The sequence below is a fragment of the Dermacentor silvarum genome, chromosome 11, assembly GCF_013339745.2.
Source record: "Dermacentor silvarum isolate Dsil-2018 chromosome 11, BIME_Dsil_1.4, whole genome shotgun sequence".
Taxonomy (NCBI): domain Eukaryota; kingdom Metazoa; phylum Arthropoda; class Arachnida; order Ixodida; family Ixodidae; genus Dermacentor; species Dermacentor silvarum.
The window spans coordinates 73606039-73633292 of record NC_051164.1 but is presented as its reverse complement, the minus strand read 5'-3'; the positions used below and the strand labels follow the sequence as shown (position 1 = coordinate 73633292).

At 45.8% G+C, this 27254-nt stretch overlaps 1 protein-coding gene across 1 annotated transcript in view; it reads right to left on the bottom strand.

The window, feature by feature from the left end:
- Positions 1–923: 923 nt before the first annotated feature.
- Positions 924–27254, bottom strand: part of LOC119433893 (membrane metallo-endopeptidase-like 1) — an 83818-nt gene continuing 57487 nt past the window's right edge. The window contains exons 11-15 of the mRNA XM_037701177.2: positions 17885–17904; positions 17370–17459; positions 7262–7366; positions 7098–7174; positions 924–1188 (exon numbers count right to left, since the gene is read on the bottom strand). Coding sequence (XP_037557105.2) covers positions 1083–1188; positions 7098–7174; positions 7262–7366; positions 17370–17459; positions 17885–17904 — 398 coding nt within the window. The 3' untranslated portion in view covers positions 924–1082. The remainder of the gene's footprint in view (positions 1189–7097; positions 7175–7261; positions 7367–17369; positions 17460–17884; positions 17905–27254) is intronic.

Sequence of the window (27254 nt, the reverse complement as noted above, 5' to 3'; positions counted from 1 at the left end):
AAATTACTTGACATTCTTCTTAAGGTCGAGAGTTCTATTCCCACCGAAAGCCGAGCGTTTGAGTGTCTCAAGTTCACCCTATTAACAGCAAAGGTCGTGGGTACGGCTCCCAACTAAGGTCGCGCGTGCTGCTCCCACCAAAGGCCGTGGGTTCGAGTCCCGCAATTAACTCTACCGTAATTAACTTCGCCCTAATTAACACCAAAAGTCGTGGGTTTGTCTCCCATCAATTTTGGTGCCATTAAATTTTTCAGCCATAACGCCGGAAAGGTCCGTTTTATTTAACACCAAAGGTCGTGAGTTCCACTCCCACCAAAGGTCGAGGGTGTGACGCCCACCAGAGGTCGTGGGTTCGAGTGCTCTATTTAACTCCAGCTGGATTACCTGCTTTAATTAACTTTGCCCTAATTAACGCCAGAGTTCGTGGGTTAGGTTTGATGTGGAGGGTTCGACTTCCACCAAAGGTCGTATTTTCGAGAAGCTTAATTATGTCTTAATTAGGCGCACCTTATTTACCGTGACGATAATTAACACCAAAGGTCGTAGTTTCGAGTGGCTTATTTACTCTATGTTAATAAGTGTGCCCTAATTCGCATTAGGTGACACCGAAGGTCATGGGTACGACTCGCACCAAACGTCGTGGGTTGGAGTGCCTTAATTATCTATATCTTTGTTAAGCTACAGTTAACTTAGGCACTCAAACCAACGACCTTTGTTGGTAGCACCATGGGGGCACCAACACATGGTGGCACCCTGTAGCATGGTCGCACCACGAAAGTTGGTGGCAAAACGCCGGACATGACATTTTTCGACCCATGAGCCACCTAAGGCTTTCGCCTTAATAATTGCAGTCACCAATTGCCGTCAATTTTTGTTATGAAGCTAAGCACGTCTCCGCCCTTCCCCCTTAGAAGCAAACGCAAGTGGGCAATCCCAGATTACATTTATTGATTTCATTACGAATGAAAACGACAAAACACTTTGTACACATGCATGTAGCTAGCGAAATTCGACATTTTAATAGACTTCGTCCAACTTGTTGGGGGTTCATAACATCCATCGTGAACTTCTGTCCAGTTTTATCACCATAAAGTGCACCTTTCTGTATCAGGTGGGTTCATATACGACGTATTTGAGCAACTGAACGCTTCTGCGAAAGGTGGAAAATTTCTGAGGGCTAGGTTTACCCTGGAACAAAAATAAAACAAACCTGGAATGAAATCATGTCAGCAAATTTTCTCACGCGCCAGCAGTGACTCAAGATCTTCCTCTTAGCCTTAGTAGGAAGCACAATAATTTTCTCCTAAAACTAAATATTTCATTAGAGGGTGTACTGTTACGGAGCTGCTCAGCAGAATACGATGGATTCCTTAGTGGGAGTTTCAAAATGTGACGCGCTCGGTATTCATCATCATCAGCCTATATTTATGTCCACTGCAGGACGAAGGCCTCTCCCTGCGATCTCCAATTACCCCTGTCTTGCGCTAGCGTATTCCAACTTGCGCCTGCGAATTTCCTAACCTCATCATCCCACCTGACTTTCTGCCGTCCTCGACTGCGCTTCCCTTCTCTTGGTATCCATTCTGTAACCCTAATGGTCCACCGGTTATCCATCCTACGCATTACATGGCCTGCCCAGCTCCATTTCTTCCGCTTAATGTCAACTAGAATATCGTCTACCCCCGTTTGTTCTCTGATCCACACCGCTCTCTTCCTGTCTCTTAACGTTAGTCCTAAGATTTTTCGTTCCATTGCTCTTTGTGCGGTCCTTAACTTGTTCTCGAGCTTCTTTGTTAACCTCCAAGTTTCTGCCCCGTATGTTAGCACCGGTAGAATGCAGAAAACAATAGCCAATAGAATGCAGTTCAATAGCCTGGCAAGGGAACAAGAATTCAGGATCGCCAGTCAGTCTCTAGAATCTGTAAAGGAATATGTTTATCTAGGTCAATTACTCGCAGGGGACCCTGATCATGAGAAAGAAATTTACAGAAGAATAAAATTAGGTTGGAGTGCATACGGCAGGCATTGCCAAATCCTGACTGGGAGCTTACCACTGTCGTTGAAAAGAAAAGTATACAATCATTGCTCGGTATTCATCATGCTCCCAAATTACGGACACGACCCGTGTTTGCATCCAGCTGTCCCGTCTGATGTCGTCAACGTGGCCTGGAATCGAGCCACAGCCTGTTACTAAGCTGCACAACGGCTGCATTGATCCAACGTTGCCGATGTGCCAACAACTATGTAATAAATGAATGATAAGCTGAGCGGATTGCACCGACTTAGGGTTAGCCACAAGCAACTGGACCAAAGCGAAATTTGGCAGAACTAATGTGTAGATTTTAAGTGTTGAAATTAGAAAAAACGAAAATGAGAGCGAGAGAGAGAGAGGTTTAATGATGCGAAATGCAGAGAGGTCGGCCTGAGGTAAATTCCTCTAGCCAGCTACTCGGCGGTGGGGGAAGGGGAAGAGAGAAAGAAAGAAGGAAGAAAGAGGCGCATGATGGGTGCCGATGACGAGAGAAGGAGGATGTAAAACATATGGCAAGCAATTTGGCATGCTCAAAGCCTACAGTCCAGGCCCGTACTTTTAAAAAGTTCAGTAGCGCCTGGATGGCCTTGAAACTCGATTGAGCGTCTGGCCGAGGGCCTAAAATAAGTTCCTCCGACAATGGTGGGCTGTCGAGACGCGTAAGGTCATTCTTCAACCGTTGACGCTCTTCCACGTACGTAGGGCAGTCACAAAGCACATGGCCTATAGTTTCATTTACATGGCACAACTCACAGTCTGGAGACTCGGTGCTTCGCATGAGGTGCACGTATCCGCGCGTAAACGCTACCCCCAGCCTTAGTCTGTGCAGAAGACTGGCACAGTTGCAGCACAGAGAAAATACATTCTGGTGCAACAACATACTAGCAAAGGAACCTTACTCCTAGCTTGTTATTTATGTCCTGGTGAACGCTGTTAACTCTTTCATGTACACAACTTTACTTTGGAGTAAAACTTGGTTTTCTTTAAAAATGCTTAATATCTGGTAGGAACATGCTGTCGTCAGTACAAGGAGTTCTTTCTTTTTTTTTTCGCTTTTCAGTGAGACAGAGTACTGTGGTCACTCGGGGTGATCACCATGCCAACAATGGTGTAGCAGTCACTTTTGATATATGACCGCAAAAGGGGCCTTGTTTCCCAGCAGGCACAAGGGGACGTTGAATTTCGGGCACATCCACGTCGTCCTCGAAGGTTGTGGTTTTGTGCTGCGGACAGCACGTTTCCGTAAAATGCACACATTTGGCTCGTGCTTGCAGTGAAGTACGCGTACTGAAGTCTCTACATACGGCTTTGATTTTTGTTATCCGAGCCACCTCGGTGATGGAGCCTCAGAAAAGAACACATTTCACGAACCTAGTTGGCTTGCACAATTTGCAACGCTGCTCAGCATAGGCATTTGTCTGAAAGAACATCTATCGCATGTCAAGGTCAGCTTCAAGAAAACGCTGAAGATGCCACTTCAACTTATCTCTTTGTTGTGACTGGAAAATTACACTCTAATATGTGATGAGTTGTTCAATGGTGTTGAGTTTTATATAAGGTCTTCATATAAGCACCTTCGCATTCACGAGGTGAACATAAGCTTTATCAGCGTCTGTTTCAGGAGGCTCACCACACTGTGAAGGTCTTTTCTCGTGCTTGCTCATTTTTGTGCGTTCTAGTAAACCGTAGCATGAGCTCGAAAGTCAGGGTCGCTTGTATTTGATTTGTCGCACCTTTCGAAACTATAATGTGCGACTAAATTTCCGCATACGCCTAATAGTAAACGACAAGAAATATTTATAAAGACAGTCCCTCAAAGACACTTGAAGCATGGTGATCACTTCTGGTGCGCACCACGTTCAGTGGCATGGAAAACTGTAATCATGTAGCCTAGCACTTGTTACACGATATGAAGTGTCCCTGAACAAAATACGTTATCGCGTGCTTTCAATGTAGGAGGGACAGAACTTACATTTTTTTAATACAATGTATTGCTTATAGAAGGGTTCGATATAGAAGTGACTGCATGACGCAGTCCAATTTGTACAATATCATTTGTGTATTATGCTAAAGAAAGTATAGGTTACGAGTGTCTCGGTTTCGACGAGCTTGTAAATGTCTGCATATAGGTAGCGTACGACAAAACATAGGCAAACAGAAAGACAGAGACATACGTGAGGCTACGTGTGTCCGAGTCTCTCTTTTTCACCTCGTTTATCGTGCGCTGCGTACACATAAAAAAAATGTGAATATGTTTTCAAGAGCATTACAAAAATCAAAATGAGGCAGTTTACATTTCTTTGTCGAGTGAAGAAATGTCACTGAAATCGGTCCAGTGAACGTCGCATAAAAGCATTTCTTTGTTCGAAATATATTTGAATATAGGTATTTTGAAGTTGGTCGCGAGCTAAAGCTTCCTCCTCAATTAAATGCATTATTTCCCAGCGTATTTTCCTGAACTACAGACGCTAACAAAATAAAATCGAAACCGTGTGAAATGGATGACCAGCTGAGCCAGTACTGGCGATTCAGGCATCATTGACGTCGCCGAAAGATAGAAGCTATCAGTGTAGTATAAAGACGCCACAGGTACTTTAATTTTCTGCAAAAAAAAAAAAAAAAACATAAGGAAGATTACGGCTGAACTCATCTCACGATGACTGTCGACCGTAATGTGAATAGCAATCGAGCAGTGTAGCGAGTAACAATAATCATGAAGTCACGTTTATGTAACACGTGTAGTTCTAATTCTGAGACATTCGTTGCTTCGGCTATATACCATATGTCCCGATGTCGTCCTACTTTGCTGTGCCACTCGCTTGCCATGGTCGCGCATGAGCAAGGGTCCATTAGGGCGACTGTATGGCGCCAACGCACTGACGATGAAGCGCCAAAGAAGGAATGATAGCCGAAGAACGACAAGGGCGTAGCACCCGTGTCGAGGGTACACTGGCTCGGCTGACATTCGCGCTACCAGGTTATAAAGCATCTGATCTATACCTGGTCTCTTCAATAAACCTTCCTCACGCGAAAGTTCATAACGTGGTAGGTGCCACACGATTTGTGCCAAATCTCTTTGACGCCATGCTTGGGCCACGAGGTATCTGCTGTGAATGTGGGTATGGAAAATATCAGTAACAGTTTTTCCGATGTTGGGCGTAATCGAGAGCACGTCTTATGCAATTAAAGGCTGTTGTTTGAGATCAACATGCGCACGCGCCGCGTGTGCATGTTGCGATGCCGCCGCTAGGCGGGGCAGCGTGCGTCGTGGGATGCGCGAAAGAGGAACCCGATACATGCAGGCCTCATCCATAACGCGCCTCTGCGGCGGCAATACGATATGTCGTTACATTGCTTCAACGTGAATCGCACTAACGTCGCGATTTATCGTGAGACAGGATCCGCTTTTATATTAATTACATATTAAACTTCACACAGTTTGTGTGAAACATAGCAGAGAAAATGCATACAAAGTGATCCCGAAAAGGCAGCGTGATTTTCAAGGGCGGCTTCTCAGTATTTAAATTTTGAACCTCTTAAAACGCACACGTTAGTTATAATTTGTCAGCTGTGTTATTGTGGTACGGAGCCGCATTAAAGTACATATATAATTTACTGTCTCTGGGGACATAGAATGAAAGCGCTGGTCGCAAGGAAATTGGCAAACATACCCACGTATTGCGCAACTTCTCTTGAAACCACCTGGTTTTGGCAATGAAAAAATCGGGTGGGCTGTATCAGGGACGCAACTACAGCGACAAACGTACTGCCCAGCTATGCCTCTCGGAACGGTGCGCGCGAGGCTAAATTTGCTCCGATTGCGTCAGGGGTGTCATCATCACAATAGCGCCAACAGCGCACGCGACAAATGCATGGTCCAGGAGTGGCCTTTTGTTCGTATTCAACCACAAAATAACAAAGCACATTACATCTAATCATACATTGGAAAGCTTACACGCTGAAATTGTATAACAGCTAGGGGGACCGAGGGTTCCTACGGTGTAATCTGCAAGCCCGGAGGTGAGTATTTTTGTCCCACCGTCTTGCTAACGGGGCCCTTCACGCCATTTCTGGATTCTGCGTGTCGAACGCGGTGGCTCGATAACCGAGCAAGCGTGAAGTTTCCTGCAAAATTTGGACATTTGTAGGCCTTGTCACTCCCAATGAGAACAAGTTTGCGCTTAATGTATTATACAAGATACGCCTGGGCGAGTTCTCTTAAACGCGGCCGCTCTCGGTCGGATTGACAAACGCACTGCCGTGCTGCGCCTGTCGGAACGTCGATTGCGAGGCGAAATTTCGCTCCGGTTTGCTCGTGCGTAACGACGCCATCTGTGGCTTTCTTTCTGTACACAACTATACCTAAGTAACTAGCGTGGCTAGTACAGTTATACAACCATAAGTGATAATGCTTATATCATGTTTTCGTTACATGCGGTTTCGGCAAGCGATCCCCTGTAATTGAGTTTAAATATATTTCACGCCAAGATGTCACCGAGCATATATGCAGACAGAAGTTTAGGCTTAATTTTAAATAAATTTTATTAGGGCAAGGTGTAGTTTATAGTTGATGCACATTTCCCTATATATGAAGTAGATATAGTTATCTGGTTTAGAAGTCTAATGCTTTAAATGTTTATGAAGGACATGGTCTTTCTGATGAGCAAAAGATTGCCAGAAATCCTTATTGCTATGATCGACTACGAGAAAGCTACCCCTCTATACCTCCCATGGTCTCGAACCATCGAGGAATCTACACGGACATGATGTAAATGTGCTTGTTAAGTAGACTGCTTTAGAATAAAGTTCCTTTTATTGGAACAGTACGCTTTTACGCAACACTACGCACGGGAGGATGTTACTACACACGAATACAAGGCATATACGAATACAAGGCACACACGAATCTCGACAGATAGGCTGAGTTACACAATAACAGTTAGCAACCTGAAAAGTATACTACAGTAGCCCTAAGTGCATGATTGCGTGAGCCGGCAAAATCATCACGATCGCACGTTCTCTTATTAGAGTGCATTATGGACATTGAAATACCTGCTCCGCTTACCTGAGTTGCTCAGGGCTGTGTGCATCGTTTTCAATTTGACGGAGGATTCCTTCTTTCGTTACATTGCGACAAAAAGTCTGTTTGAAGAACCAAGAACAAAATTACTTACGGAATATAACGTAAATGACTTGCAGTGTGCCACCACGAGCACAAAAGCAACCTACCGATGCCCATGAAACGAAGAACAGCTGCCTCCCCGAAAAGTGGTCCATGCCTTGTAGACGGGTATCTATACCGTCGCATTCGTTTTCAAGTACTTTGGAGTAAGCCTGAAAGAGGTTATCGTTGAGATTATCACTGCAACAGGAAGTTGAAACAGAGCAGGCCGGCGATGAAAGAATAGACTCGCCATGTAGGCCCTGCGAAATTAAGTGGATGCCCAGCAAAGCTGTTGAAAACCACCACCACAAATGCTGAGGGGGGAATTTAATGCTTTATTGCTTTAGAGTGATGGTGGTAATGGTAGTTGTGGGAGTAATGGTAACGTTGACAGCACGCCGCCGCCCATAGCGTTGCTACAACAACACTGAAATCATTGGGTAGGCTGGTTCTTTTACACGCGAAAAGCTAGTGACATAACTCCCTACGTCACAAGCTGCCGTCTCCGGTAGATCGCGCCACAGTAATCTTCACCGGCAAACGAATGCGGAGAGGGCTACGTCCTTAACATATTTATCAGGAGCGCCTCATCATCAATTATATGGTTCGGATGCTCCATTTGTGCCTGTTCGTTATTGAAACGTATGCTCTTCTGTATTTCGTATGCATGATTCCAAAGATTGTATGCATTGTACGCTTCACTTTGCTGAGTGCTTGAAGCCTCTACCGTACGATCTGCAATACCGCCCGTATATAGGCTAACATTTTTTTCTCACGGACGCTGACATGAAAAATGCCGACCATCGAAGGGCTAGCAGCTTCGCTGTAAAAGAGGTTAAAGCACTAAATAAGAAAATGTGCACAGCTTCAACACTGTGGCCTTTACTGCCTGCGCTCACAGAAATTTTTATCCGTGGGACGTGCAGTTGTGGCGGTCGGTGGTTAATGAGTTCTGGGGTGGTTTAAGGGGGGCCTCATTCACACAGCTGTCAAACATTCCGTCGCGTCACTGTCACGGCACCGGTTTTCGTCAGGAGTCGTTTTTCGAGTCGTTTGCGAGTCGTTTTCTCCTCAAAAACGGGTCGCCGATGACGTAAAGCGGTGCTCTACGTTTCCGGCGCCAGCACGGCGACGAAGCCCCCGCCCTTACAATATCGACCAATCAGAAATTGAGAAGCCGTCACTAAACACAGCCATTTTACGAAGCTGAAGCTGGCAACCGCAGTGGCTAGCGGATAGGCTGCTCAAATGTCACCATCACCCCTTTGGTTGGTGTTGGAGAGTGTTGGTAATGCACTGTTAAACAACGTATTCTTAGTTTATGCTAACATTACACCAACATAATATTCTTTAACAGATTCAATGCATAACGTAGATTGTATTTCTCTAGGTTTAGGCGAACATGGGACCGGCCAGTCATCACTGTATAACATAGTGCCGGTGTCGACGTCACCACCGCCATTGCCTTTTCGTACACTGCTCCGTGGCGCCTGCTGTGCGTTATTTGACGCGACGGTGACGCAGCGGAGCGTTTGGCGGCTGTGTGAATGACGCCTAAGACACATGCGAACAACCTGGAGCCCAGAAAGGGACTGCTTTTTGAAATGCGTAAGCATATCTACGCCTATACCCAAGGAGGAAACCCGTTCATCCCTCTGTCACGTCAGATGAATCGCTATAAGGAAAAAAAGTGGGGGGAAAATTTAAAAGGAAAGCTGTGGCGGTGGTGAGTTTGGAGCCTACGGTCCCAAGCTCAGGAGCAGCGTCTTACCCACTGGGTTTAACACCCCCACTTGGAGAAGGTTAATAAATCGTTGATTCGCAGTCCGAATCAACGTTCAACCGATGTCGCTACGTGATTGCTAACATGTATCCCATCATACAAAAAACGCCTTCGTGGCGTGCTCTTCGTACTTCTCGTTCAATATCAATGATTTCCAATTTCATTGCCATAGCAATCGTCCAAATTTTCCGGTTCGCTGCAAGCACTGCCCTTTCAATTGTATACCGCTGCATTTCAATCTCTAGCTCAGTGCACATTGCAAGTTGCAATTCCGTTGAAACATTCCGCACATCGCTAACCCCTTCGGCTATTTGCTTCGCGATCCATGTCCGCCGTCCCTGCAGTGCTTAAATCACTCCGCCCATTATCACCACTACTTTTCTCTCTTTCATTGTGTTCCACGAGTGTTGGCCGCTTTCGCTATCACTCCTCTAATCGGTTTCCCGGAAGTTCGCCAATCTGGACTCGCTCGCCTGCAGCTACCCTCACTATTATCACCTACACACATTCTACGTTACGCACGGTTCTACTTTACGCATGTCATAAGGTCACTCATCAACACTTGAGTTGATGGGTGACCTTATTTATTTTATTTATATACATCATACTGCAGGCCGTGTGGCCCAAGCAGGAGGGGCAAGGTAACACAAAAAATACGCGTACAAAAGGCAGAATTGCAAATTATAATACTTAAGAAAGGAAACAAAATGGCAATGTTACTTAGGAAATACTAATAATATGAGTTTGTATTGAGTTAGGGGAGTTCAGACGATGGAAAGGGATGAGGTTACATTTTTCTATAGTTCTAGAAAAGAAAGAAAATTTTAAAAGGTTTGTCCGGGCAACGTAAGAGCAGAGAGTGAGGGGGTGGGAATGGCAGTTTTCCTGGATGCAGAAAGAGTTATGTATGGACTAGGATCTAAAGAAAATTTACAGTTTATGAAGGAGTAGAGGAACTGTAGGCGTATTATGTTTCCCTCTTTTGAGGGGTGTGAAAACCTTTAGTGCGCAATAATTCAGTTAGACTCTTCTTGGCCATATTTGCAAAAAATAAAACGTATGGCTCTTCTCTGTATCCTTTGAAAGGCGTTAATGTTGATTTTGGTAAACGGGTCTCAAATAACGCACACATATTGCACTTTGGGTCGAATAAAAGTTGTATAGGCTAATGATTTCACTTCATCGGATGCATCTTTAAGCTTATTGCGAAGTAGGCATAGCTTTCTAAAAGCATAAAAGGCGGTAAGACTTAGAGTGTGACTCCAACCAAATAAGGGCATTTATTAGCCCGACGTTTCGTAGCCAATACGGCTCCTTCGGAACCAATTCTCCTTCGGAGCCAATTCTCCGAGGAATTGGCTCCGGGGCCAATTCGGCTCCGAAAAGTCGGGCTAATAAATTCCCTTATTTGGTTGGAGTAACTCCCTAAGTCTTAATTATTTTCCCAACCAGACAGGTAATTCTGTCGAAATGTTTAGCTTCAAGTCTACACGTGCAGACTTCGGACAAGAGGCTGTGCAACTTGTAAAGAACTATATCAAAGCCTTGAAAGGTGTCTCCACCTTCAAGACCCACCTAGACTTCACCCGTAAATGCAAAGACAAAAACGTCATTCCACGAAGTCTCCAGCAACGCCAAGCGATCAACACAGCGGGAGGCCGGAACATCGTCACAAAGGCTCAGCAAAGACTGCTGACATCGCGGATACATGAGTGCCACACAGTGATTTGAAAGAAAGAAGTCGCCACGTTCTTCGCTAGAAGACAGCTCGAACAGCACGTACCCCATCTCTTTTCATCAACTGATTCGTTTGCAAAAGCGATTGCGTCCTCAGAGGAAAAGAAACACCGCGAAACGCAGAAGAAAAAAACTCTCTTCCTTAATCAGCCAAATCGAGAAACCAGGAATGTTAGACAGGCACACTGTAGCCAATTTATCATCGAGGAAGCTCACAACAGAAGAGACTGCAATCCTGGCAAAAGGTCATAAATTCAATGTCACCACAGATAACCTCCAAGATTGTCACCGCCCTCGAGAGCGGCATCCAGCATCTGGACCCCAAAGTGCCGGAACAGGTCAGACTGAAAGCAATAGGCATAATAAGGTCCAATAACAACCGCAGAAGAGAAAGAAACTTGTCTTCAGACTAAATAAGAGCACTGAATTCACTGAGGTCACTGAAAGAAGATACAAACATTGTAACCTTACCGGCGGACAAGGGCAACTCAACCATTGTGTTGAACATACAGGACTACGAGGAAAAGGCGTCCCCCTATACTTAACAGCCAAGATTACGAAAAACTAAAAAAAGACCCCACCCCAAGGACCTAATGAGTACTGAATAAGACGCTGGTCGAAATATTCCGAAACAACCAAAATTCTCGAAATATTTACCTAAAATTAATGTGCAGGAACGGGTCCGCACCAGCCTTTTACGGCTTGCCAAAACTCAATAAAGAAGGAATCCCCGTACGGCCAATCGTAGACTTTTCATGCTCCCCACTTCGATCACTATCCACATACTTGCACCAGATTATATCACCCCTCACCGGAAGGACAGCATCCCACGTGCGCAACCCCGAGAACTACATCAAGCTCATATCAAATGTACGTCTCGAAGATGATGAATGCCTGGTCTCTTTTGATGTGATATCTTTGTTCACCAGAGTACCCATTCAGTTAGCTATATGCGCAACAAGGGATGCCCTGGAACGCGACGATACACTCGACGAGAGAACCCCCTTGAGTGTAGACGAGATCTGCCGCCTTCTCGAGCTGCGCCTGTCAAATACCTACTACACCTTCCGAGGCCGCTACTACAAGCAGGTGAAAGGAACTCTCATGGGGGTGTCAATTTCCGTCACCATGGCTAACCTAACTATGGATAATATCAAGGAGAGAGCTCTGAGTACTTTTTCCCCGAAGCAAAAAGTTTTCCTCAGGGACGTGGATGATTGCTTCTGCATCGTGAAGGAGTCGCAAGTCGAAAACCTACAGAGCCATTTAAATTCCATAGACCCTGATATACAATTCACGTCGGAGTGCCAACAAAGCGGATCGCTACCATTCCTAGATGTACAAGTTACACGAGCCGATGGCAATCTAAAATTTTCAGTCTACCGAAAACCAACCCACACGGGCCGTTACCTTAACTTCGCATCCAACCATCCGGCAAACCACAAGGCATCTGTTTTAAATTCTTTATTGAAAAGAGCCGAAACTCATTGCTCATTGGAATCAGATCAAAAGAAGGAAAGGAGAACGGTTCTCAACGAACATAAAAGGAATGGCTATACAACGAAATTCATTCCAAAAACCACCCGACAACAACAACAAAAAAAGAAACAAACTACTAGACCTCCAACCGCTGACTTCCCCCCGACCACAGAAACGAGTGTCCATCCCATACGTAAAAGGTACCAGCGCAGCTCTCAACCAAATATTAAAAAAAGCAGGGCTCAAAGTTGCGCACAAACCGATGAACAGCTTGAAAATTCTCATTCCTAAACCAAAAAATCGTCCACCAAAATATCTCAAGGCGTCGTCTATAATATCAGCTGTGCCGACTGTCCGGCGTCGTACACCGGGGGAAACCAAAAATCTAAAAGAAAGAATCAAAAACATGGAAAGGACGTCAGAACATTCAACCGATGACGCCGCGCCGTCGCCGAACATTCCGAAGACGCCGACCAGAAGATTTCCCCCTTTCGAAGAAACGCAAATCCTTCAAACAAAGACAAACTCGCGCAAAAGGCTGCTACGGGAGTCATGGCAGATTCAGAATACGGAGGGCAATACAGGGTGTTTGTTTAGCTGCACCAAATTTTTAAAATTAGAAAAATATAAATCTTGGTCACGTTATATTTACCATTCGAGTGTACGGATTGGCGGCCTCTAGATATAGAGCAATTTCCGCACTTACGTGCGTAATTAGCGAAGTTAGGATAATTAACTTTCTAATTATCAACAATAGGTGGCTACAGCGAATGAGTACTTTGGGGTCCGTCCTCGACACTACCTATCCCAACTATCAACTTTTGAATAGCGGAGTTCATGTGGGAGCTACGCGAACAATTAGTTTACCTTGGCAGGCTCCTTGAAACCGAAACTGGCCGCGAAAAGAGCGTCTGTGTCGTCGATGTCGCCGCCCCCCAGCCTTTTGTCACGTCCCCGAAGTCACCGCCGGTCTGGCCCCGCGAGCAGCTTGCGTTATCTCCGAGCTGTCTGCGGCGTTCGCAGTCGACGCTACAGACTGATATGACGCCGTGCCTGCAGTATCTAAAAGCCCAAGGAGTGGGGTTGGCGCTACACCGCAACGTGGCGCCCGACGGAATGACGAGGTAAATTTGGCGGCTCGCCGGCATTGAAGTGCTAGGCCAACGCCGCAGACAGCAAAGAGATAACGCAAACTGCTCGCGCGGCCGGACCGGCGCTGGCTTCGGAGACGTGACGAAAGGCTGGGGGGCGGCGACGTCGACGACACAGACGCTCTTTTTGTGGCCAGTTTCGGTTTCAAGGAGCCTGCCAAGGGGAACTAGTTGTTCGCGTAGCTGCCACATGAATTCCGCTATTCAAAATTTGATCGTTGGTATAGGAAGTGTCGAGGACGGGCCCCAAAGTACTCATTTGCTGTAGCCACCTATTGTTCATAATTAGAAAGTTAATTATCGTAACTTCGCTAATTAAGCACGTAAGTGCGGAAATTGCTCTGTATCTAGAGGCCGCCAATCCGTACACTCGCATGGTAAACATAACGTGACCAAGATTTATATTGGTCTACTTTGAAAAATTTGGTGCCGCTAAAAAAAAAAAAAACCCCTGTACAAACCGCGTGAAGGGCATCCCCGCTCTAGGTCACCAACACCAAGACATCTCGCCCCCCCCCCCCCCCCGCCCTCTTTCAACGGATTTCCCGCAGGTAAAGTGCACCCAGCATCGGTCAACCTAGCCGACCAGCAACGCCGCAGTCAACCCCCCACCCCACCCTTCCGCCTGTTCCGTCTGTCAAGAACAGGTGCCCTTTCAAGTGTCTCCCAACCTTCGGCTCTCTCCCCCTTCCTCATTCTGACGATGGACCTTTTCAAAGCTGCACAACGCCACCTCCGATAAATACCCCCTGAAGAAGGCGCCCAATGGGCTCCCACACGTCGGGCTATAAAATTCCCTTATTTGGTTGAAGTCACTCTCTAAGCCCTAATCAATTTTCCCAAACAGACAAGTAATTCTGTCAAAATGTTTAGCTTCAAGAAGACGAGGTAGTACCAACGTTGCTACTCGAATTTAGGTTGTTACTAATTGTAATTCCTGGATACTTGTAGTCGCTCACTTCGGCCAAGGGGTCGTGGCCAATGGGATAAGAAAACTTTAGGGGTAGTTTTTTTTTTTTGTTATACGTAGAAGCTCAGATTTATCAGAGTTAGGTTTCATGACCACTTGGTACTCCACTGAAGAATTTTGTTTAAGGATAAATCGAGAGATAGTTGATCATTAACTGTATTAATACTGTTAAAAATGATACATTCGTCTGCGAACAGACGAATATTAACAGGGGTATCAATTACATCATCTATGCCGTTACAATAAATAAGAATTAGTAGTGGGCCCAGCACGCTGCCTTGAAGCTCACCAGAGGATACTGAAAGAGAATTGGACTGGTGCCCATCAACCACTACGTACTATTTTCGACGCGTTAAGTAAGCAGAAACCCAGGACAGGATAAAGCCAGGAAGACCAAGGAACTCTAATTTACAAATTAATTTGTCATGAGGGACTACATCAAATCCCATTAGAAAATCCAACAATATAACATCTACATGACCAGCCTTGTCAAGGACCGAAGCAAACGAATGAATAACTGTCTTAATTGGGTGACTGTCGAGAGCCCCTTCCTGAAGCCATGTTGGATGCTCGTGTAAGAAATCATTATTGTAGTCAGCAACAATGTGATCAATTAATTTACAAGAAGTGGATAATATGGCAATCGAATGGTAATTCAAGGCTGAACTTGGGTCACCCTTTTTTATTACCGGGACAACACGTGCTACTTTCCAATCGAGCAGAACTACCACAGAATGTAGAGCAGCCTGAAAGACTACTACAAGAAATTTACTTATAGGTTCCGCATAACGCCGAAGGAACGTGCTGGGAATGCAATATGGACCAACACACCATTTCACTTTTAATCGGGGGAGCATGGTAAGTACACCTTCATGAGAAATATTGACGTCAGAAGAGCAGGCGGGGAGAACACACTGTGGAAGGGGTAATTTAAAAGGTTATTGGAAAGCTATCGTGCATAATGTTCGTTATAGATTTATTTCGTTCCTTGATAAAGTTCCAGAACTTCTGGAATATTTCCTTAATAAAATTTGGTCAGTGCTACTGAAATAATTTTTTTCCTTTGCAAGAGCTTCAGAAAGAGCGACACAAACATTGGTTAAATTCTCGGTAGCTGGGCCTTTCTTTCCTTAGGCATTTGGCTTTACTTTTAATTGAATATTCCACCTATTCATCCATGGTGTATGTTGAGCTGGCTATTTATTTAGTTAGGCATACATTGATCAATACAGGATATGCACACGGCTTTAAACTTTTCCCAAAACTGCGGAACATCATTCTGCAAAAATTAAGAAAGACAAGAAACAAGATGATCTGTTATTCGCACATCATGAGCATTCGCAAAATTTTTCACAATCGTACGCGCATGCGTGCCATGCGCGTGGGTAACATTCAACGAGAACAATACAACAATAAGTTCATGGTCAGAAAGCACAGGTTCGATAGATACAGAATAATCGGTAGATACAAAACGAATATAAGGCCCTACCGCAGGCTTGAGCGTTTCAAGTTCTGCATCCTCGCCTTTTCTGATTTTTCTTTTCTGAATCCCGGCATCGGCAACTGCTGTGAGGAGTGACACAGGGAAACCTGCTGCCAAAAGTCGGCGCATCTGATTGTCAAAGTTTTCCTGCATCTTATGCGCGCACGATTTTTTGACAGCCGATTCCACACATACTGCAATTCCTCTATTTACTATTTTGGAAGGAAGTGACTTAAAGGCGAACAGTTCCTTTTTTTGAACGTGGGTGGTAAGCCCAACACACATGTAGTTCGCGGTCCTCGAGCCTAAGGTCAAAAAACTGCAAAGCATTGTTCTGAGGGAGGTCGTGGTTGAAAACAAGGCCTTGTTTTCGTTGCTTAACATAATTTAAAACCGCATTAACCGTATCACGGTAGGAAGAGTCAAACGTTAAGAACACTAAATTATCAGCGATGTTTCTGAAAACACTTCAAATTTTCCTCTAAAAAAACAACGTGGCCTCAAGACCGGCTGTACTGCAAGCACTGCGTCAGTAACTTTCTTGTCTCTTTGTGGTTTGTCCTGCGTGCTTGCGCCGAATTTTTTCACCTTAGAATATTATGTACCATGTAGCACCAACCGTAGTTTTATCGATATTCTTCCTCCTATAGCTGCCGAAAGCTGTCCCTAAGGCCGCGATGATCAGTCGGATTGGTGGCTCCACCTGGTGTCGGACAGCTGAACCTGACAAACATAGAGCTATTATTAATGGAACAAAGTCCGTTCTGGTTGGCTGCAGGTCTAATGTTTCGGGAGCGGCGGAATCATGAACCCGTTGCTCTCTAAATGGAGGAGGAGGAGGAATAAACTTTATTTAGGGAAATTAGCAGACGCTAAAATCGTCCGAGGTGGTTTTTTTTTTTTTACAAGAGCGCTCAAGGAACACCAAATCGTGTCTGTAAGGCATTGTGACTAGACCAATCGTCACAAGTTGCCGCTGCCAGCATCTGGTAACATTGCAATGCGCTAAAGCCATTGCGCAGCCCGGAACCGTGGTCATGGTAAAAATCTGTATCTGCTCGGAACGAAAGCTAAAGATGAACCACATTGTCTACGTTTTTCAACTTATGCAGTGCAATTTGCGAAAGACCAGTATATACTATTTTCGATTTTCGAGATGCTTAAGGGCGTTTAGGAATAAACGATTTGTCTTTATCTCTGTCCACAAATATTTTACCAGGTGCAAAATGTGCCAGCCATAATTCTGCAAAAAATATCTACACTTAGGCACGTACCCAATGAACAGGATAGTGAAATTAGAGAAGGTAAGTAACCTCAGAAGCCATGCAGTATACAGTGTCGGGAAATATGGAACGTTCTTCCACAACATTTGTTGCAAATGTTAAATTATTTTAGGCACTCATCGTATGCGGTGAGCTATGCTGTTTAGGAAAGCATTGTGGCCTTGGTTCAAAAATCTTGTTTGGCACTATTCAGCAACAGATACGTAGTTTCAAATATAAGTAAAGAGAAATCATGATACTCAGAATGCACCTGTTTCAAGAAAAACATTAAAGAAGAAGCCACCTACCATAAAAGCCGTCTGCAGGCCTCCGTTGTCCACGATGTCATCGTCCAATGTTCTCGCATATTTTACCCCGTTAAACAACAGCTTCATCTCCTTGAATTCCTGAAGAAAAAGTTGTATTTGAGGTAAACCGATACAAAATATAACCTCGATATGTTAGCGAATAGACACATGCCATTTCGAAAACTATAAAAAACGGCCAGCAAGTATGGTATAATTCAAAGCTTTGAGATACCATGATGCCTTAATCAGAAAGCCTTAATCATCAATCAGAAAGCCTTAATCAGAAAGCCTTAACCATCATCAATCTCAACCTCATCAATCAACCTAATCAATCAGAAAGCCTTAACCATGAGCCTTAATCAGAAAGAAAGACATCATATTGGAATAAGTGATATACCTTGTCTAAAATAGACGTCCTTGCATACATTAACCATGATTTCACATTTCTTTGTGATATTGTTCTTACACAGCGGTAGCTTGAGGGCATAGCTCAGTTAGACCGCAAGTAATATGACTTCTGCTAACTTACGGAATCCTAAACCGATATTCAGAGAACCGGCTCGTGCTGCCAGTAGCCACCCCACTCCACCGCATTTTCCCGACTACTTGGCGTAATCTTCCTTGACTACCGAGCACACTACCGCAGCTACAAAAAAAAAAAAAAAAAAACGCTGTCGCTATCGTAATTTTTAGAACTCGCCGGCATCTGCAGGATGCGGAATGGTAGCGCCATGGACAGTGTCTCTCGGGTAGTTCAGGCATTGAAGTCACTCTCTGCGGAGAGATCAGTATGTGTCCGTCGACTAAGTAAAAAACACTCTCGTTCTTGCTTGCAGCAGGACACTCACCGCTAGCGTTTTTTTTTTTTTTTTTTCACAGACCATTCGTGTTTCTCACGCAGCAGTGCCATTGAAAGCACAGGGTCATTATACGTCCAACAATTAAAGTTATCTAGCTTCATAACAATTTACCACGAGCTTTAATGTTGCAAGGCTGTCAACAATATTTCTCATATTTTCTTTAAAAAAAAACTATACGCGTTCTCTGACACCGAAATTCTCAAATATCTTGGGTATTCGCAAAGGCACTTTTCATATTCCGGTATCATGTGGAAATATTTACACGATTCCTTCGACAGCTTTGAAATAGTATCGCCTACTTTCTCCATGTGAAGACAGTATGCCTCGAAATTCTCAACGTGATAGTCCTAGTATAACCTGTCACACTTGCTTTGATGGGTCGAGTGACTGCCTGCGGACGGCGCCAGCGTCCGAAGCTGCAACCTCGCGGTAGCTGCTGGGTACCAAACATGACCATGCGTGGTCTCGTTACGGTTTAGGCCTGAGCTTCTTTGTTGCGAGGAATAGCGGCCAAATCGACCGATTAACCACTCTATACAAGTGTGATTCAGACTGTAGTTATCTATGGCACTCGCTTTGAACTCTTGGTAAGCGCCGAGTCACAGCGAAAGGGGTACAATTTTGGCATCGCCTTCAGGATCCCGCATTCACTCTAGCCTTTTATTGCACGAAGAAAAACTGCACATGAAAACTGCGATTAGCTTTAATTTTCTACACTTGTGCATCAAGAAAAAAGCCACCATTTTTTGCTTCTTTCAAATGTATATTTCGCAAGATATCTAATGTCGACCACAGTGCACAGCTTGCGCTCCAGATCCGGTGAGTGTAGCTACTGACGGCCTTCTTTTGCTCCAGAAAGCGAGATTCCTTTATCCACAATAACATACGGGAGACTGAATACAAAATTTCGGCTGCGCTTGGATGAAATGCGAAAGAAAAGCGGCGGTGCTCATTCGACGATGACTGTCCACGGTAATTCATTTAGGATTGAATCAATATAGCGACGCAACGTATTGCCACCATCGAAATGAGTTGGGTATGAGGCGTGCACTGCGCCCAGATTACTATGTCACGCTTCCCTAAGAACACTCGGCGCCGTCCGGCACCGCCACCGCCGAACCTGCGCGTGGCCTCCAAACTGCGTGGGGCGCCAGTGACTGAAAATGCTGAGAAGCACGTCTTGCAGCAACCGGGCTGCTTTTAACGCGACAGCGTTAAGGGCCCCGCGTCGCAGAAATTCCGGCGTCGGCGACCGGCGTGCGGTGTCCGCGGGTGGCGGAGAAAATCATCCCCAACCCCGACCGCGTAGGCCCTCCACCTGGTGCAAGGTTTTGGTGAACAAAATTTGGGTTTCTCACAGTGAAATCGGTCACAAAAGTTGTAAAGTACGACTGTACCATTCGGCGTCGGATTCGCCGACGGATTGTTTACCAATCGGGGTCGGATTGTAATTTCAATGTACGACAAAACCTAATTCTGCTACGAGGAAACTGAAACGCAAACCCCTTTTTAGCATTTCTACCAGACCTACAGCCGCGCGTTCTGGTACCTTACTTGCGATAATAATATCCAGATGGCGCTCGCATCCTAGGCAGGTTAGGGAGCCTACATTCAAGCGCTGTTTTAAAAAGACGGCGTTGCATTTAGGCTCCCTAAGGCAAGTCAAATTGGGACTTTTCCTGCTAATTTATGACACGCGCGCGCGTCGGGGAAATAGCCAATAATTATTAAAATAATTTTTAAAAAGGCGCTAGGACCTCCACATTTTAATATAAGACCACGTATATTTCCCCTGGAAAAACGTCTTTCCAGCAATGCATTTCAGTTCAAAAGCCGACTTTAAAGGGATCGGTGTAAGCTGGCGTTCCCACGTTTAGTGTTGCAGTGAATGAAGCCTACTTGCCGTATGCGAACGGTGCGATGCGAACGGGTCTCGATAACGCTATCGCGTTCTACCCTTAAAGGCGAAGCTTAAGCGTCCTCCCATTTTTTTCTGGACATGCTGCGTCATGTAATGTCACTGCCAAGATGTACGCGCGCGGCAACCGAAACGAGAAGCCTGGCGCGCCAGTGCCTACGAACGCTCAGAATTGCTCGCTCGCTTGCTGCACACTCAGTGGCACATACCATGTGACCTCAAGCGGGCGATAAATTTGTTGAAGAGTGGCACATACCCAGTGCATTCATAGAGCAGCTCTCTAAAGCGTTAGCGTGAAAGGAGGTTATTGAAAGCCACACATAACTAGTGAATTTGTGGCCCAACTTGCTGTTGCGTTGGGTTCTTGTCCTTGAGGAACATTTGTGACATGGCTTTGATTCCATTCAGCATCGAAAAAATTTCACGGGATAATTTTCGTCAGTGAGAAGCACCACATTCCCACATACCTAGTTACCCAAGTTGTCGTAAAAGACGTTAATTGAACCGCGACACACCCAGTGACCCAAGTTGGGACAAAAGAAGTCGTTTTAAGACCATCACAGACCGAGTTGTATATGGAAAATTAGCGGATCGAAGCAACCAGGAGCGTGCCGGACCCGTAGGAAGACGAGGAAGCCGAAGTGATCGACGGCACGCTCACGGGCAGGGATCAGTCAGTTTTCGCCTCAATGTTGCAATAAACGTCGTCTCCGTCCCAAGTCTGCGAACCAGTTCTTTCGTTACATTGTTGGCGTCGCGAAATCCGGGATCCGCCCCTTCGGAGACTTCCGTTCACGCCACGGCCGCGAATTCGGACATGATGCGGAAGAAGCGCGGTGTCATCAAAGCTGGTGCCACGCAAGCCCTTGCGCTCTTAACGTACCTGCTTCAGCAAGCGGATCCTGATGCCTCTCAAGGGTACACGGGCACACGGATTACCTCACAGACAAAGAGGCAGTACTGTTGAGGCGCGACGACGTCATTCTTGCGGTAACGGACGAAGAAACCATCAACCAGGCAATCAAAACGGCGCACGAATACAACGAAAAGGTCCTCTACGCCGTGTCACGCGCCAAGTTCTCGTTGCAAGAGCGTGAGAGGACCACCAGAACGCAGGCTCAAGCAGCTGGACCCGGGTCGAGCAACGTCGACCGTCCGAGCTCCGTCGACGCAGCGGGCCAGGTGAGAGAGCAGTGTCAGCGCTCAGTTCAACTACCGAAGCTGCAGATAGCAACATTCGATGGCAACGTGCGTGGATGGCAGTCTTTTTGGGACCATTTTGACGCCACTATCCACAAGAACACCGAGTTCAAGTACCTCCTCACGTATTTAACAGGAAGCGTGAAGCGGGCCATCGAAGGTATCCGGTTGGCCGAGCAAAACTACGACCTCGCAATCAAAACACTCACGGATCGCTTCGGACGCCGAGACCTCCTTGTCAATGAGCACGTCAATCAACTCCTCCGGTTGAGCTTCGTAAAAAGCTCCGCAGATGTCTGGAATGTCCGCCTGCTTTACGACAATGTGCAGCTCCTCGTCAGTGCGTTAGAAGGCGTTGGAGTTTCACTAGACCAGCACATCGTGGTATTGAATCGTGTCCTGATGCGTTGCTTACCAGAAGATTTCGCCCTCAAGTACAGGCAGAAAGCTAAGGAAGCAGACAGCGCATCCAGTATCGCGTTAACTCCTGAATACAGAACACGACTGGCAAAGGAGATCTAAGTTTTCTCTGCATCCAAATGGAAATTCTGGGAGGAGGGCCGGCTGCAGTCGCATTCTCGCTCATTTCAATACGAAGACAGGACCCACGTATCCGAAGAAATGTATAGCGCGGAAACCATCCCATCAGTGTCAGCCTTATCGGGGTCTACTTTGCCCGTTCGACCCGCATGCCCATTGTGCAACACTTAAGTATCATAGCATCGCTCTCTGCAACGCCAACCTATCAGCTGAGGAATTGCGTGCAAGGCTGCAGTACGCCAATTGCTGTTTCCGTGGTGGAACACGCAATCACATCGCCAGATTGTGTAGGAAATTCCACAGCCCCACGTGTGGTACCTGCAAGCGACGCCACCTGACAGTTCTATGTGACTTATCAAGGCCAACTGACTGTCCGTAGCCACACGCTGACTCCCCTGCGTTGCATGGACCACCCTCGCCAACCCTGCGAAACGCGACAACCGTTGAGAGTAGTCACTTTGGATCTGCTGCTGTATTGATGCTGACAAGCCGTATTTGGGCCAAATCCGGAGGCCGACGACTCCTTATGCGGGTAGTGCTGGACAGCGGCAGTCAGCGCACATACATTCGCGCAGATGTGGCAAGGCTTCTTCAGTGCTCGGTCGTGGGTAAAGAAGAACTTTCCCTCATCACCTTCGGAGGATTAAAGTCGCAAGGACGACTCTGCACCGAGCGCATCTGCGTGTGATTGCGCAGCCAGTTGAACGACTCGGCGATAACTTTGGAAACGTTAACGATTGATGAGATATGCGCCGTGACGAGTCCACTGCTCAACCCCACTATTTTGCAGCTACTGGTTGAACGGGAGTACAACATCGCTGACAGCTTTCAACCATATACATGGCAACCAGACGAGATAAGTGTTCTCATCGGATCTGATGCCTATTGGAAAGTTACGACCGGGAAAATTGATCGCATCAACACAAGTGTAACAGCGTTAGACATATACCTTGGGATGAGTGCTAAAAGGCTCCCTTGAGTCCAACGACCACTCCCCATCAAGCGCACTGTTCGTATCGAGTGCCAACTCTGTATTGGAGAACCCCGACGTATTGTCGATGTGGCGTCTCGAGGCCATCGAAATTGACGGAGCCTGTTCCCAAATCCTCGAGAGCGACCCTCACCTGTCCGCATTTAAGCAAGTAATCTCCAAACAAGACGGGTGTTATCAAGTGCCTTTGATGGTTGAACCGCCGGGGTTACCATCCGGAAGCAACAATCGCCGATTGGCGGAACGTCGACTGCGAATTAAGGCCAACCAATTCCGCGAGCAGCCATAATTGGTAGAAAAATACAACCAGGCAATTCCAGCCTATTTCAACGATGGATATGCGGAAAGAGTTCACGACGAGCAGCAAATCAAGGACAACGTCTATTACATGCCTCATCAGGCCGTTGTTCGTCGCGAGGCAGTAACGATGAAGCTTCGTGTCGTAGTTGACGCGGCCTCGCACGAAGCTGCTCATGTTTGCCTTAACGATGTCTTATCGAAAGGCTTAAAAATCGCCAAGAGTAAGGGGCACTGTTTCTCACCACCCACAGCTTCCGATCGCCAAAGTTACTCCAGAACCATCGCCAGCTTCTTGAGAGTGAACGTGTTGCCGCAAGCTGTGGCCTGGAAATTTTTGACCACCCCTGTTCTATCGGGTACAAAATTACCCAAGACGTGCGAGCGTCGACCAAATTGCATCGCTGCATTATCCGCCGGTATGAGCCGCGATATCATCTGCGTTCAAGACCACCAGAAACCGTGGAGCACTTTCCAAGCGCAGATGTTAGTGTGGCTGATCGCGGCAGATACCGCAGCGGTAAATTTCGGTCGACACTCACGCGTTCTTAGCACTTGTGTTCCCGATATTACATTTTCTACACAATGAATATGCTCTACAAAGCGTAATAAGAGAAGCTGTAACTTAACGGTTACATCGTACGATACATATTCAGCATACAGTCTTCGTTTTCTGAATACGGGAAGCACCTGTACTTTAACGGTTCAACCGTATACTACAGATTCAGTATGCAGGCTTCTCAATACGAAATCACTGGTATTTTGTATTACGGTCTCTATGTTACAGCCGTCGGTTCTAGGCAAATGACTTCTTTATTTGCGGAAATATGTTCGGTCACAAATTACCAGCAGAGTTTTCCGTAAACTAGAGTGTATGAGTGACTTGGGCAGAAAGTGTAATCTACTTACTTTCTTCGTCTCGTAGTCCGTATCCTGAAAGAGTGAGAAAACGTTCAAGGTTATTGTGGCACTTTTTACTTCAATGTGTTAGTGAAGAAATTACTTAATGGCTCGTCGCATTTGACACGGTGTATTTAAATAGTATTCCTTGTGACGAAGCCAGACTTACCTGCAAGACCTCGTATATCGGTTGATAGCTCGGAAGCAAAAGGACAAAATCGAGAGAGGACGAACACAGCGTCAATAACACCCTAGTGGGCATTTATGCTTATTTATAATTACGTGAAGGAGTGTTTGTCAGCGTACGTTTGCAGTGCACTTCCTTGAGAAGCCGCACGATGAGTTATTTGGTGGTAGCCAAGCTTATTCAGTGCAGTGGTCAAACCACCTTTGACATGCATGGACAAACACAAAGTAAGTGTGGAGGCCACCTAACCACCTAACCTTTCTTGTGAAGGAGCGTGAAACAATGGTGAGGTCCAGGCGGCTCCTGTCCAACGCAGAAAGGTGGGGCTTCCATCGCTTAGCAAACACAGTTCTTGCGCGGAGGCAAACGCCGCTAATATTCCGCCCCTCGAGTTTATCTTAGAGCTTCCCTAGAGATAGTGGTGGGCATGAAAATCTCCAGTCATCACACAAGGCTGCCCCATAACCGCTCGTAGTCCAGCCCACTTGAGGGCGATATTTAGGCTTCAACTACTGTGAAAGTGAGCTTGCGTTCCTTCACTGTTAGACACATGTACTGGTTTTCATGGTCAGGCGGCATTGCATAATGGAAGTACGTAAGGTCACGTCGTATGAAAACAATAATCTTGCTGCATTCTCCGTGTTTGGTCGACATGAAGCACTCATAGCTGGATAGTCGGCAGATCAGCCGGCAGATCAGCCGGCAGATCATACGCCCTGTGGGAGTCGATGTTATGCGAAGCAGTGTGCAGGGAGTCTACCAAGTTAACGGAACGACCATGAGAGTACCAAGACGTAGGCGGCTCTTTCATGACCTACATGACACGCATATCATGACATTCATGGCATGAGTCCTTAGGAGTCCCTTTAGCAACGCCTAGGAGTCCTTAAGGCGAAAGCCTTAGCCATGCTCATGACTATGACTGCTACCATTATCCTTTAGTATTTCCTTCACTTAGTACCCACGTCCGAACCCATTTCAGTGGTTTCTGAGTGTGAATGTTTTTTCGGTGAGTCATGGTCATTTCTGCTATGTCACGGTCATGACTATGGCTTCGACCAACAACCTTAGCCTTTTCTTTTAACTAGTACCCCCTCTGAACCCATTCCAGTGGTTTTTGAGTGTTAATGTTTTTCGCTGAGTCATTGTCATTTTTGTTCAGTCATGTTCAAGACTATGACTTCTACCACCATCCTTTAGTGTTTCCTTCGCTTAGTCCCCCCGTCAGAACCCATTCCAGGGGTTTCTGAGTGTTAATCTTTTTTCGCTGAGTCATTGTCATTTTTGTTGAGTCACGCTCATGACGATGACTGCTATCATAATCCTTTAGTATTTTCTTCACTTAGTACCCCCGCCCGAACCCATTTCAGTGGTTTCTGAGTGTTAATCTTTTTCGCTGAATCATTGTCATTTTTGCTGAGTCATGTCCATGACAATGACTTCTACCATTATCCTTTAGTGTTTCCTTCATTTAGTACCCACGTCACAACCCATTACAGTGGTTCTTGAGTGTTAATGTTTTTTCGCTGGGTCCACTGTCATTTTAGGCGGCTGTTTTAGGACCTATATGACACGCATGTCACGACCTATCATTTATGTTCGTCATACACTGTTCTCACAATATGCCAATTTTGGTACCTAACAAGTTAACAAAACGACCATGAGAGCACTAAGACGTAGGCAGCTGTTTCATGACCTACATGACACGCATGTCATGATATTCATGTCATGACTTATCATTTATGCTCGTTATACATTCTTGTCATAGTATGCCAATTTTGGTAAATACGAAGTCAGCGATACGACCATGAGAGCACCAAGACGTTGGCGGCTAGATAGATACTGTCAAATGGACAAATGTTCGCCAAGAAATGCTTCGCATTTAAAAAAAGCCGACAGATTCCACGCCCTGTGGGAATCCATGTTATGCGAAGCAGTGTGCAGGTAGCCTACCAATTTAATGAAACGACCATGAGAGTACAAAGACGTAGGCGGCTTTTTCATGACCTACATGACACGCATGTCATGACATTCATGGCATGAGTCCCCAGCAGTCCCTTTAGCTACACCTAAGATACCTTAGGGCGAAAGCCTTAGTCATACTCATGACTATGACTTCTACCACCATCCTTTAGTGTTTCCTTCACTTAGTACCCACGTCCGAACCCATTTCAGTGTTTTTGAGTGTTAATGTTTTTTCGCTGAGTCATGGTCATTTTTGCTATGTCACGGTCATGACTATGGCTTCGATCAACAACCTTAGCCTTTTCTTTCAACTAGTACCCCATCCGAACCCATTCCAGTGGTTCTTGAGTGTTAATGTTTTTTCGCTGAGTCATTGTCATTTTTGCTCAGTCACGGTCATGACTACGACTTCGACCAACAACCTTAGCTTTTTCCTTCAACTAGTACCGCATCCGAACCCATTCCAGTGGTTTTTCAGTGTTAATATTTTTTCGCTGAGTGATTGTCATTTTGGCTGAGTCATGCTCATGACTATGAGTTCTACCATCATCATTGAGTGTTTCCTTCACTTAGTGTCCACGTCCGAACCCATTCCAGGCATTTTTGAGTGTTAATCCTTTTTCGTTGAGTCATTGTCATTTTTGCTGAGTCATGCTCATGACTATGACTTCTACCAGCATCCTGTAGAGTTTCCTACACTTAGTGCCCACGTCCGCACCCATTCCATTGGTTTTTGAGTGTTAATCTTTTTCGCTAGGGCATGACCTACATGACACGCAAGTCATGACATTTATGTCATGACCTATCACTTATGTTCGTCATACACTCCGGTCATACTATACCAATTTTGGTACCTACCAAGTTAACGAAAACACCATGAGAGCACCACGACGTAGGCGGCTGTTTCATGACCTACATGTCACGCATGTGATGACATGACATGTCATGTCATGACATTCATGTCATGACATATCATTTATGTTTGTCATATGCTCTTGTCATTGTATGCCAATTTTGTTACATACCA